General features: G+C 34.6%; 1 protein-coding gene across 2 annotated transcripts in view; it reads left to right on the top strand.

The window, feature by feature from the left end:
* Positions 1 to 13,974, top strand: part of GABRG2 (gamma-aminobutyric acid type A receptor subunit gamma2) — a 105,176-nt gene that overhangs the window by 31,085 nt on the left and 60,117 nt on the right. For both annotated transcript variants that reach the window (XM_082724353.1, XM_082724352.1), the window contains exons 4-6: positions 1,859 to 2,079; positions 4,992 to 5,074; positions 7,813 to 7,950. In XM_082724353.1, the coding sequence (XP_082580479.1) occupies positions 1,859 to 2,079; positions 4,992 to 5,074; positions 7,813 to 7,950 (442 nt within the window). The remainder of the gene's footprint in view (positions 1 to 1,858; positions 2,080 to 4,991; positions 5,075 to 7,812; positions 7,951 to 13,974) is intronic.

The following is a 13,974-nucleotide window of genomic DNA, read 5'->3' as shown; positions in this document are numbered from 1 at the left end:
TTAGATTTGATGGTGTGATGAGGGCATAGTTTTCTTCAAACTGGAATTATTTAACAGGGGAATAGTGGATTAGACGTAACAAATGTAGCTTTGTTCTTGTATGGCTCTTTCTATCTAAATCTGAAATAAGAAACTAGATTGGAGTCTAGAATAGAGTAGAACATACTATAGCATAACCACATTAACAAACATAACATAGTCATAGTATAATTTTGAAATAGGGTTTGTGAAGCTAGCAGTAAGACGCTCTGTTGAGTCTGGGAGATGAGAAACTTTTTCTTCTTGCAGCAATGTAGATCAGAATCAAAAGTTACTTAGTAACTTTATCAACTGGCACATCACTAACTGACTGACAAAGAATTTCATAAAATAGCTTCCCTTCTTACTGTTTGTAGACTATAAACACAGAACTAAGTGGTGAATAAAGTGATAAGTCTTGCCCTAGTGAAAATGTAGTTAGTTATAATAAGATAACACAGCAGGAGATATCAAGAAATAACACAAAACAATGTATATGAGGAAGAGGAAGAAGATTCAGGTCTGATCTTGTGAAAGGTTGTGTATTCTGGATGTGTAATATGTGTAATATGGATGAATTCCCATTGCCCAGATCTCATATTCTAAGTACACGGAGTTTATTCTTCCATTTTCTCACTTATAGACATCATTAAAATCAAGTTACAAAACAATGTTAAATAATACCTAAATATAACAAATCAGAACTTGATTTGTTCTGACAACATATCTAATGGTCTGAATCACATCACCCTTACTTCTCTTTAATTAAAGTCAGTCACTCGCCATTGTAGTGATATATATTTGAGGGTTATCATTACAAAGTCATTTCTCATCACAGCACTTTGTGAATGTGCTTTGTGATGCAGTTAGTACAGTATTAAAGATTATTTTTTAATGGGTTCATTTCCTCTTATTTGGAGAAAAGGAAAACTATAATAGTAACAAATTTTGAAAACTTACCTTACAGTTGGTGTTTGCTATCTGCCAGACACAGCACACACTATTTGATGTGCATTCTCCTTCTTATCCATCTTCATACTACCTAACCAGACAGGTCCTTTTTTTAAAAAATTTAAAAAAATTCTATTGTTAGAGAGAGAGAGAACTCAAGCAGGGGGAACAGCAGGCAGAGGGAGAAGCAGGCTTCCTGCTGAGCAAGGAGTCCGATGAGGGGCTTGATCGCAGGACCCTGGGATCATGACCTGAGCCAAAGACAGACCCTTAACTTACTGAGCCATGCAGGCATCCCAACAAGACAGGTTCTTCAAGATCCCAATTTTATTATGACACAACGGAGCCTCCAGAGCTCCAGTTCAGGACTTTGTTCACATTTTAGCAGTGAATTCTGAACCTGGGTGATTGTTTCCCTAGAGATATGTGTGGCAATGTCTGGAGACATATTTAGCTGTCACAATGTGCCAGGGCTTGGTGGTGGTGGTGTTGGTGCTACTGGCATCTAGTGGGTAGAAGCTAAGAATGCTACTAAGCATTCTACAGTATACAACACAGCCCCCACAACAGAGAATGAGCTGGCCCAAAGTAACAGGAGAAACTGCTCTAGAGACACTGAATGCAAATGGTGCTATCACAACTATGGCCTTTTGCTAGAATCATCTAAATGGGTCTATTTTTTCATAAAAATATCAATTTGTGTAGAAAAGGTGGGTGTGTCTCCTTTGCAAAGTTTTCGCTTTCTTTTGGATTGTTCAAAACTAAAGTAGCTTTGCTTTGTGTTGGCAGTGAGAATACAAATGATAAATAGAAACAAATGCTCTGTAAAACAATAATACAATTGTGTTAAAAATGTTCTATTTCCCCCCCCTTTTTAAAATAAAAACAGGAATACACAATTGACATATTTTTTGCTCAAACATGGTATGACAGACGTCTGAAATTTAACAGCACCATTAAAGTCCTCAGATTGAATAGCAACATGGTAGGGAAAATCTGGATTCCAGACACTTTCTTCAGAAACTCCAAAAAGGCTGATGCACACTGGATAACCACCCCTAATAGGATGCTGAGAATTTGGAACGATGGTCGGGTGCTCTACACCTTAAGGTATGCTTTTGATAAAGGCAAGTTTTGTTCTCTGGGAATAAACCAAAGATCAACTACATGCCCTTAAAACAAGAATAATGAAAGCAATTTCAAACCTACATCAGGGTGGGCATGTGTGATCAAAATAGTATGTGATCGTACAAAATTAGTTTTTCTTTCTCTTAACAATGAGCTTTTTCAAAGCCATAGGTAGAACTTTATTTTCTGTGACTGATGTGAGAACTCTCCTTTTTCACAGGGACATGAAATTTCAATTGCCTTTATAAGGTTACCTGATTTTTGCACCAGCGTTGGTTTTTGCATGTGTCTCCTGCTACTTTAAAATAAGGAAATGAAAACACAGTCAGTTATCCTTGGGACCACTGGTTGTTAAGCTTGGAAATGTCTCTGTTTCCAAGGAAACCATTGCTAAAGGAGAAATTTCAGTGTGGAGGTCTCCTGTACCTCCTTTTCTTTTAGCTGCACAATAGCAAGTACAATGATTTCTATCTCCCAGCACCCATTCTGCACTACATTGATAGGCCATTTGACTTAATTTACTGGCTATTTTGGGAATAGACATTTTAGGGATAATTTGAAGGAAGTTATCTTTTATTTTATGGGCTTAAATGATTGGTAACAGTTGGGAGATTTTCTACTTACTGTATGCCATTATCTTAGCACTTAATAATACTTACATGCATTTAAAATATTTTGATGTTGAGGATTCTCATGGGTGAGAGTATATTATTAAACAACATAGTAGATAAGTACAAAGTCTTAAGAACCAGACAAATCTGGCTTTGGTTCTTAGACCTGTATCTTACTATCTACACGAATTAGGGCAACTTTCAAGAATTTGTATGTAGAGGACTTAGGGGCAGCTATCTGGTTGCAGGGATCTTGGTGCTAGATGTATCTCAGAGTTTTATTAGTAAGTTTGATGTTTTTACTCGGTTACATCTTTATTTAAAGAAATTAGGTAGGCATCGATGGAGATTATTGGAAAGGAGGCACCCACCAACCCCATGGTTCATGCCCCCACCCAAGAGAGTCTGAGCAAACTCTTTTCATTTAATATCTATAAAAAATAAAATCAAATAGAGATAGTGATTCTTACAGTATTATTAAAAGGACCAAATGGGCCGGTATATAAACTACTTTACATGCAGCCTGATATATAGTACATGCAACAGATATTGAAATTATTTATATATATTCTCAGTAAAAATTATGGATAATATGATTCTTCTAGATCTTAGTATCCTGGAACTTCTAGCTTCAAAATGATTTCTTTTAAAAACTCTTGTGGTATATACTTTCAAATGGCTCCAAAACCTTTATCAGAGTTATGCCAGTAACTAGGAAAAATGGCCATAATTACAAAAGAAATTCATGGCCTATAGTTTGTATTCATCATGGGTTTCATTAACTGTGAGAGATAAGGTAATGACTGAAATTAGAAGCTAGTGGAAATCAAAGTTTGATAAATCAGAGCCAGTCTTGCTTTTGAAATATTAAGTCACTCACACTATCCCAAGTTCCTTGATTGTTCTCATAACTACACTCATGTTTTCATCTCTATTAATTTGTAGAATCTCTACATAATATTTAATTAGAGAAACCACCTCAAAAATGCCACTCATGAGACTTAAAGTTTAAATGAGTTGCAAACCTATACAGAGTGAAGATTTTATTCTTCTTGCTAATCTATAATAAGTTATGAATAGTTGTGTGTACAGAGATAATATTGTGTATCTGTCTTTGTATATGCAATCTCTTTAAATTATTTTCAATTTAATAGTTCCAGTTTAATTTGAAAAAATAAAATATTTAATTATAATTTCACTTATGAATAGAACTAACCTTTTCTTTGGAAGAGTGTGTAATTATTGAGTGACACTGATTAAAACCTTTGGCTTTGGAGACAAATAATCTTGAGTTCAAACTCAATTGTACTGTTACCTTTGTGACTTTAAGTAAGTTCAAGTACAATAAAGTCATAATAACACTTGATTAAATTAGATAACAATTTATCGTACCGTACCACATAGATGATTAAATACTCAATATTATCACTTATATTTAAGATCAGTGATTGTTTTATTATACCATAGGAAAATGACATCTCTCCCATTAAAAATTATGCTGAATTGTAAAATCTTCTAAAATAAATGTTTATAAGATACTTTTCTATCTCAAGATTAATACCTATAAGGTATATAGCTAACAAATAAGAAATCTTAAAAAATCATTGGCCCATCACCATTATAATTTTAGAATATTTTTATACTTCTCCAAAGATGGTCAAAACATCTGGAACTCCATTAAATTTCTCCCTCCTAGAGTCCCAGCCAATACTGAGATCTAGAAAATCTGTATCTTTAATAAGCACCCAGATGCAAACTAATTGAGATTCACTGGCAAACATTTTTCTAATATGCCTGTGTATGTGTATTTAACATTTCTTCTTTGCCATTAAATATTCTTTTACTCCATAACATCCTATTTATGGCTTCATAGTGTTCCATTATAAGAATGCATAATACTCTATTGTGGAAATAGAAGTATTTTAAGTCACATATAGTCAAGTTCTTAAAACTGTTCTATTAAGTTAAATATACTCACCAAATGATCTCATGTGTGCAATTAATATGCCAAGAAAATTACATGATCATAAATTTTGAAAAAAATGCAATTGCCATCCATGAGATCCTATTGCTTGGTCTGTGAAAATGGTCTACATTAAGCCTTAAGTAATTTCCTTCTGGACTTTGTGGGTTTCTTCAGGGAGAATCATCTTGTGTTATAAGTAAGAATATGAGATGTTTTCTCCAGGAACAAAAATGAATAGTCATTAAAATTTTACTAATGTATATTCTTAAAACTATGTCTAAAGGATTTCTATTTTGGCTTCGTATCTTTCTATTTAGGTTGACAATTGATGCAGAATGCCAACTGCAGTTACACAATTTTCCGATGGATGAACATTCCTGCCCCTTGGAGTTCTCCAGCTGTAAGTAATCTCATTCTGTATTCTGTATCCTCTCTCACCAACAGTTTTCTAATTGCAGTGCCAACTAATTGGGAGACTCAGAGAATGCAGAATCAAGCAACTTTGTTGACTTTGAAGATTTTGACAGTTACTTTCATCATAATATCAGTTTATCTATATTAGAGTGATTCCTGCAAAAAGGATCTATTTTATCAGAAATTACAAGTAGGTTTCTCTAGTGCATAAATGTTTAAAAATTCACAGTGGCTGCCTGAAGACATTTTTCAAGAAGGGTTGTAAAACCAGGCCTGGCCACAATGGAAAGGTATAAAGTGGATTTTACATCCTTATTCCCTGCCCCTATTCACCTCCCCCCACCGCACAGTACCCCCATGGATGTAGGAAAAGAGAGTAGCAAAATGTTTGCTACTTATTTTCTCCTTTACACATCAGGAGGTACATAGAATCACTAGTGTCATTTGTTCATTTCAATTTCGGTATACCTGTTAAAGATAGCAAAATTGAAACTTACCTTCCCCATCTGGAGTTCAAGCAATATCTAGAACAAATTATTTACCAGTGAGTAAAAGACCAATTTTTGGTGTCTTATTTGTCTAGTTCAAATCCCCACTCAATTGCTGTGGACTTGAACAAATTACTAAATCTTGTAGTGAGTCCACATTCTCAGATAGAGATGACAAGACCTGCCTCTCCACAATTTTGCTTTGTAATATATGTAAAATGCTTGGTGTGCTACCTTACACACAATAAGATTTAGTAAAAAGCTCTATTATTTTTATTAATTATTATTATTACCAGATAATAGACTATATACCACGATGATCCATGATGATTTTGAAGCAAATTAAGCTTTAGTAACTTTTGTAGATATTTCCTTCCTGAACCAAAGCCAAGCTTTAGTTTCCCCCAGGTGTGTGCCTCACTGTTTGTTCAGCACTCATGTTAGGTTCCTCACCTCTTCCTTATTTTTGATCAGCCAACCCTGCATACTAGGCAGAATGAAAAACTGATTATGAGTTTTAAGTTTATATTTCTATAAATAGAATTTCTCAAGCAAGGCATAACAGACTCTTAAGAGCCAAGTAAGTCATAATAACTATACTTAAAAAAACAATGATGAGAGAAACAATCATCTGTTCATCATTACATCAATTCCAGAATGAACTAGAGGAAAAATATCAATGTATATCATTTCTGTTTACAAAAGTTCCCATTATAAATCTTATTTCATATGTTTTACTTTATCCAAGAATAGAATATTTTTAAGTAAAATCTTTCCTAAGCTTTCTTTTAATTTCCAGCTGGGACTACTCCATTTCTGAGTCTGCTAAAATTTAAGAACTGGTGATTTCTGTGTTGTTAGGTCACTGATGGACAAACGTCTTCTAAAACCAAACACAACTTAGTTTATTTGTTGCTCTCAAAAAAGTTAAATCACCAAACATGTTCTCCATAGGAAGTTCCCTAGCATCATCATTCTTTTTCTTAGTTTTCAGCACATTCTGCCCCCCTACTCCTGCTCCATGCCAATCTGGAGATTATGATTTCTTTTTTTCTTTCACCTTTGTTAATAAACATGTAACACAACTACTTGGACCAAAAGAAAAGAAAAGGAAGACACATAGGGATTTTATTCCAAGTAGTCAATCAGCCTCCATGATTAAGACTTAGGTTTATATAGCATTATTAGTAGATACATAGTTGAGATGGTGTTTAGTTTTGTCTGTCTATCTATCTATCATCGAACTATTTTTACTTGAGCTTATTTTTTTTAAAGATTTTATTTTTAAACAATCTCTACCCACAATGTAGGGCTTGAATTTACAATCTCAAGATCAAGAGTCACATGCTCTACTGACTGAGCCAGCTTTGTACCCATATTTGAGTTTATTCTACAATTAACTTAATAATATTTATTCACAAATATACATTGACCATCAGTTCATGAAATAAGGACTACCATGATCCTCATAAGGAAACAAATAATTTAGGGGGAAAAATGAAGACTTTTTTAGAGTATTATGGCCAGCAAATGGTACTGATAATCACTACATTGTCAGTATAATACCTCTTTCATGAAGGCTTTCTGTTCTCTTGGCTGAACATGATTGACTTCTTCAGACTCTACATAGTGCTCAGGGGTATCTTCCTCTGGGCATTTCTACTTACTATACTAGTCTTAATTGTAGTAAGTAAAATTTCTGCATATATTAAAATGAAGTCCTAACAAACTGAGAAAGGGAGAATAACATAAGTAGTTCAGGTGATTTTTCCCAGGCACCTTCCACTCCAAGTGCATGCCTTGGAGAGGCATTTGAATCTGCTTCTCTCTAATTATTTTCTATTTCTGCATGACTCTCAATACTTTGCCCTGTTAACTCCCCTTCATCATGAAATAATATCTTGCATATGTACTGTTGCTTTTAGACTGGCTACTTTTTATGTCTTGCCCTAGACAATGTAGAGTATGCATTTAGCATACATAAAACCATGTCTAGTATAACTTCTATGCAAATTAAGTGACTTTCAAGGATAATTTTGACCTCATTGTTTTTAAACTTCTGTTGGGAGAAGATGTCATTGTATTTATTTCTTCTGTTGTGACGCTCTTCAGTTCAAGATCTTCTAATAACTCAGTCTCTCTCATACCTACTTCAGTCTCTTGTTCATGGAAGGTGGTTGCTACATATGTTCATTTATAAATAATTTTAAATGTGTGCTTTCCCATCTCATGGCAGATGGCTATCCACGTGAAGAAATTGTCTACCAATGGAAGCGTAGTTCTGTTGAAGTGGGTGACACAAGATCTTGGAGGCTTTATCAATTTTCATTTGTTGGACTGAGAAATACCACTGAAGTAGTGAAGACAACTTCTGGTAAGATGCGCTTGAATTTTAAGTGACCCCTTCCAGAGTTAAAATTCTGGGATATATATAATTCAGAAGGCTTTTGAATACCTGTCTACAAATGATATGCATAAAATTAAGTGAAGTGTTTTAATTTACCAGAGAAAATTATAATTGGTATTTTAGCATAATAGATAAATATAAATGGATTCTACCAATTTGAAGCAAAATGGATTAAAATTGGATTAGGACATTATTTGTGTAATTTCCTTAAGCAAAAATTAGTGGCAATTATTTTAAAAACAGAAAATATTTATGAGATGTAGGTGTAATGTTTCTTTTAGGAAATAGGTTTCATGGTATATTGAAATAGCAGCATTTAAAGTAATCACACAGGGAAAATGAGCTTTCTACAAATACAGAAATGTGATCATAATGGATATGGACTGATTCACCATTCAGTAATTTAATATTTTGAATTGCCTACCTCATGGAAATGGTACAGGCCTTGTTTCAAATACCAATTCTATCAGTTACCACCTATACATATTGAGAAAATTACTGTATTTCTCAGGGATCAACACTCCCAGATAACTAATGTGGACAAAAAGACCTGTATCTCAGGCATACTATGTGTATGAAGGTGAAAAAAAAAAAAAAAAAAGAAAATGCTTAGAATGATACCTGGCACTTCGTGAGCATTCAATAAATAGTAGCTTTTATTAGTATTAATTATAATTCTTAGATGCATGGGACCTAATGTGGTAAGGACTTCAGATTTCTTAAAAGAAGCTAAAAAAAATTTTTTTTTTTTAGTTTTTATTTATTGAGGGGGGTAAAGTCAGAGAGAGAAGCAGACCTCCTGCTGAGCAGGGAGCCTGATGTGGTACTCCATCCTAGGACTCCAGGATGATGACCTAAGCTGAAGGCAGTGGCCTAACCAACTGAGCCACCCAGGCACCCAAGAAGCTAAAAATCTTTATTTTTATATCAAATATCATGATTTTTAATAGTATTAATTGAATTGATTAAAAAAACAACAACAACCCCATGTGGTGTAACTTAAACATATTTCCAAACCTGATCTGTGTCCTGGGTGGCCAGTATAAACCCTCTGCAAAACCCTCCATACAGATTATTTCAGCTACCGCTTTTAAAATTACGTGAATCTAATTATGTCCCTGTTTCAAACATAAACATTACTATCAAGACATGTATTTTGATGATGTATTTCTATGAGTTGAGCTGTTTTCTGTTGACTTATTTGCACATACCTGATTTTTTCCCCTGAAATTCATAGGATGTATTTTTATATTGACTGATTTAGAATAAGGCCTTGGTCTACTGTACATAGAGAAGCAAATTAAAACACAAAAATAGAAATTTAAGATCATCCTTCAAATCAGACCTATCTGATCCTAACACTGAGGGTTTCTCAGCTATCTTAATTTGCAAAATGAATGTAAAAGAAGGTCAAAGAAATGCTTGAGTATATTTTTGAAAAGTGGCCTTCTGTTCCCTTATTCACTGCAAATCCTGAACATCAAGTACTAGAACAGTCTTTTATTTGGTCCCCAAAAAAGATGCAGGATTGCCTTAGAACTGGTTTTCCATCTGTGAAAGGAAGAACATGTGTAAAAATAATCTCTAAGTCTGTATGCTTCCAGAAAGAGAAATTGGGCATTAAATTGTGTGGTATATTCATATTTTTGTAATTATTCCAGCACCCTAAACAGAACCCCAAAATTGATGACTAGCTGGTCTTTTTAGACATTTGAGCCCTGAGGGGCAATAAAATCAAATGGCAGTGAGGGATGGGTTGGCTTTATATTACAGGACTTAAAGTCATTCCCTCCCCAATAACTCATACTGAGAATGATCTAGAATATTTACTGTCTATTAAGCGGTATTTCCAGAAGAAAATGATTTACTTACTTAAAGCATGGCAAGAAAAATTGCCAAGGTGTCGTGAAGCTATTAATCTTCCGAGGAAATCAAAGCAAAACTTCACTGATAACAGATTTGATATTGAGTAGCATCTTTTAATTGATTGCATCAATTCTTTGTGAATTTTAATATGGTGGTTAGCCTCTCTGTTCATCTTCTTGGCACTCCCTGCTCTTGCTGGTTTTTTTTTTTGTTTTGTTTTGTTTGTTTTTAAATTTTTGTGTGTGTGTAGTACCATTTTAATTGTATCTGTGAAAAGAAAGGACTGAATGGAAACTTAACACCAATGCTAAGTAAGAGGAAGCGTGATTCTTGGGATAGTTGGTTTTGTAATAACTGGGAGGAGTTTCTCCATGACCTTTTGTTTAATTTCTGATGGCATTCTTACCTTCAAAGCAGAGCTCCATAACTAGTTATTATCTACTAGGAAGAAACTAAAACAGCTTTCTTGGGAAATTATCAGAAGATCAAATTTATACTCCTTTTAAATCTTAGTCTTATTACAATGGGATTTTTCTCCTAGACTTACAGTAAATGTGTAACCTTTTAAAAAGCCTTGGTCAAAACTGAGTGAGACTATTGCCTAAAATCTGACCTGGATTACTGCAAGGATTTCTTTTTCTTTTTTTTTTTTTTTTAATAATTTTTTATTTTTTATAAACATATATTTTTATCCCCAGGGGTACAGGTCTGTGAATCACCAGGTTTACACACTTCACAGCACTCACCAAAGCACATACCCTCCCCAAGGTCCAGAATCCCACCCCCTTCTCCCAAACCCCCTCCCCCCAGCAACCCTCAGTTTGTTTTGTGAGATTAAGAGTCATTTATGGTTTGTCTCCCTCCCAATCCCATCTTGTTTCATTGATTCTTCTCGTACCCACTTAAGCCCCCATGTTGCATCACCACTTCCTCATATCAGGGAGATCATATGATAGTTGTCTTTCTCACTGCAGGGATTTCTAACTTTCATTCATTTAAGCCTACCTCTTAGGACTTTTGTTATATCCAAGTGGTGACTCTACTGCTACTTCCTTATCTTAGGACCATAATTAGAAAAGCAGAAGCATCTGACACAATAGAAGTTGATATAAAAATATAATGAAAAGCAAACAAATGTTCTTAAATTTTAAATGCATATATTTGTGCTCTGCAGATGGAATATAATGAAAAAGAGTGAAAGGTATTAAGAGAAATGGGAAAGGCAGCTGCCACCAAAGCAAAACAGCTCACTAATGTAAACAGAAGAGTAGAATGATAATTTCACAGGGAAGAATCTTCTCACCATGTAAATCAGTGCTGTTTGACAATCTTTGCATCCAACCCCTGAACCACCTTGTTTACCACTAGTCATATCTGTATCATATTTGAGAAAATTATTGCCTTGAGGGTACGTTGATAAGACTTGAAGAATACCTTTAGGTCATAGTCAATATCCAAACAAATTCTGGATCCATGATTTTTCCTCCAAACCATCGTGTCTTTATAATTGGTCAGTATCTGGGAATAGCACCATCATTGTCCCGGTAAGCCAGGCACGAACACTCAGAGTCATGTCTCTACCTCCCACCTCTAATGAATCACAAAGGCGCTCATGCCTCTGAAGCATCTTGCGTAACTGTCCTCTTTTCACTTGCCGTTGCCTCTGTCCTAGTTGAGGATTTTGTCTGTTCTCATCTGGACTGTGCTGGTAGCCTATTAAGGTTATATGCCTGCTGTCAGTCTCTCTCTTCCACAGTCTGATTTTACACATTAATCATAAAGGCTAGTGCTTACTGATCACTAACTACACACACTGTAGCAAACCTTTTATCTAAACAACCGACTTGAATTCTTGTAGCCCTGGTCCTGTTTACTACACGTCAATACCCAATGTGTCATTGTGGATGAGGAAACAGACTTCTGGAGGCTCATTTACTGCAGGGATCAGTTACCAAAGCTGGGCTGTAGGTTCACATGCCTTGTTCCTAGGCTTGTGCTCTTAATTATTACACTATTTTGTTCCCACTGTGGCCCCGTGGGTCTTCTGAGCATACAGGTTTCACCATGTTTCAAGAATTTATTAGGTCAGTTACCACATTGTTCCTAAAATGCAAACACCTGACCTCAGGAACTTTCCAGCTTTGTTTTCCATAATTTCCCACCTGGTGACAGAACCACTCCACCTGTTTTCCTGAATGTAACAAGCCAATCCTAGTCTTTCTCTTTTGAATGGCTTCTCAACTCATCCCGACCTTCTTTATGATTTTAAGGCTTAAAAGCCTTAACAAGTAAAAGGTCATTACTTACCTTACCACTGAAATAATTTGGAGCAATTTTTCAATTATGTGTACTCTTGGAGTCAGGCTGCTCGAGTTTGAATTTTGGCTTGTATTTATTTGATATATCTAAGTTCAATGTCACCAGTATTGCAGGGTTGCTCTGAGGACTAAGTAAAATACTCCATTAAAAATACTTAAATTTTACCTGTCACATAGAAAGGACTCTGTAATTGGAAAGCATTATTATTAATAATAATAATTATCATTATCACCATTTTATTAATTCTCCCTCAGAGCATTTTCACCCACCTTATAAAAACATAATTTCTGCCTTGTGTTGCTTAGGCATTTTTTTTTTATTTCTGCTCCCTCATTACAATAAATCACAAATTTCATAACAGAAGCCTTGTTTTAATCATATTTGTATCCATGACATTAGAATGGTGGCTTGCTTGAAGTTGTTGATTAGTAGCAATTATAGAATTGATTGCTTGTGATAATTATATTGCTAGAACTGTAAAATTTCTCTCAATTTAATAAGCAATGCAGAATTCTATTACATATATTCCCATTACTCATAGTTTACCCTCAAGTAGAAGATTGTTCTTTCTGATCATGTTGCCATTGCCAGTTCACCAAATTATCTACATGATTTTTAGTACAGGAACTTTGTTGCTTCATGTTCTCATCCTGAAATATGGGCTAGAAAAGTGGCAAGTAAATTTTGTAGGGGGTGCCTATGATCCAATGCCATCATCCTGCATCGAAAAGAATAGATCACATTCTTCTTCTGTCAGGATACTTGTAAAGCTTCCATATTTTCTTTTGGAGTGTAAATATCAGTGTTTAATTAAATATCCCCATAAGTTTTTGGAAAACCTGTGAACATTAAAAATTATTTACTTTTTTTGTTTTTAACTTATCTTTTAGGCTAGGATTCCATATGCTATTTATATTTTTCTGATTTTTATTATAAGAAATACACAAATATTAAAATAAAAAGTCCACATGCCACTGAATTTGCCTTAATTTCCAATAGTACTGGGCAGACTGCTGTTTTAGAAATACTAGGTCTGTGGGATCAAGTCCATGCTCATTGCTTCATTTCTAAAGTATTTGTAATCTACCTTGTATCTTTAAACCTTGTCCATGGTTCTCTCACTGTACTCCTTACCTCCTTGAGGTTTTCTGGGTACATTGTACCAATTCATGGTTTTGTATCCTATATTCCTTATTTGATACCAAGCTCAACTCCAACTTTCTCTATGTATATCTGTGTATAGGTACTGGTCAAATAACTCTCCAAATAGAAAAAAGAAATAGCTCCTACCTTCTAGGCTGTGTTTTAATTTAGATGTCTTTGGGAAACCAGGGAGACACTTTAAAACCTTCCTCATCATGGAGGTGAACTCTTTTAAGGGCAAGAAAAAAGAAAATAATAATTTTTTAAAAAGATACAAGCTAACAGTAATTTTTTTTTTTTTCACGAAGAGGGTGAAACAAAAAATACTAAGGAAACTAGGTGTGAGGAGAGAAGTAAGCAACTGGGCACTCATCCCACAGTCTCCTGTGACTTTGGAGTCACAGTAAGTAAGTAAGTTGTGAGCTCATTTTCATCAATAAATTTCCAAACTACTTAAAGCAATGCAGTGTCTTTAAATAAATCAGTGGATGACTTTACAGTAATTGATTTTTATTTTATTTTTAAAATTCAATTCAGAAAAAAAATTAAGTTTGGTTTCAAGAGAAGAAAATGTAGGAACAACATAAGAGTGCTTGGCCAGGAGTAGTCATGGGGAAGTCATTTGCCTTCTCTGGAATGAAAGTTCCTTGTTTATAAAATGAA

This window comes from Mustela nivalis, assembly GCF_964662115.1.
Source record: "Mustela nivalis genome assembly, chromosome: 3".
NCBI classification, from domain to species: domain Eukaryota; kingdom Metazoa; phylum Chordata; class Mammalia; order Carnivora; family Mustelidae; genus Mustela; species Mustela nivalis.
Note: the sequence above shows the minus strand (reverse complement) of the source record. Positions and strands in the feature narration are given on the sequence as shown.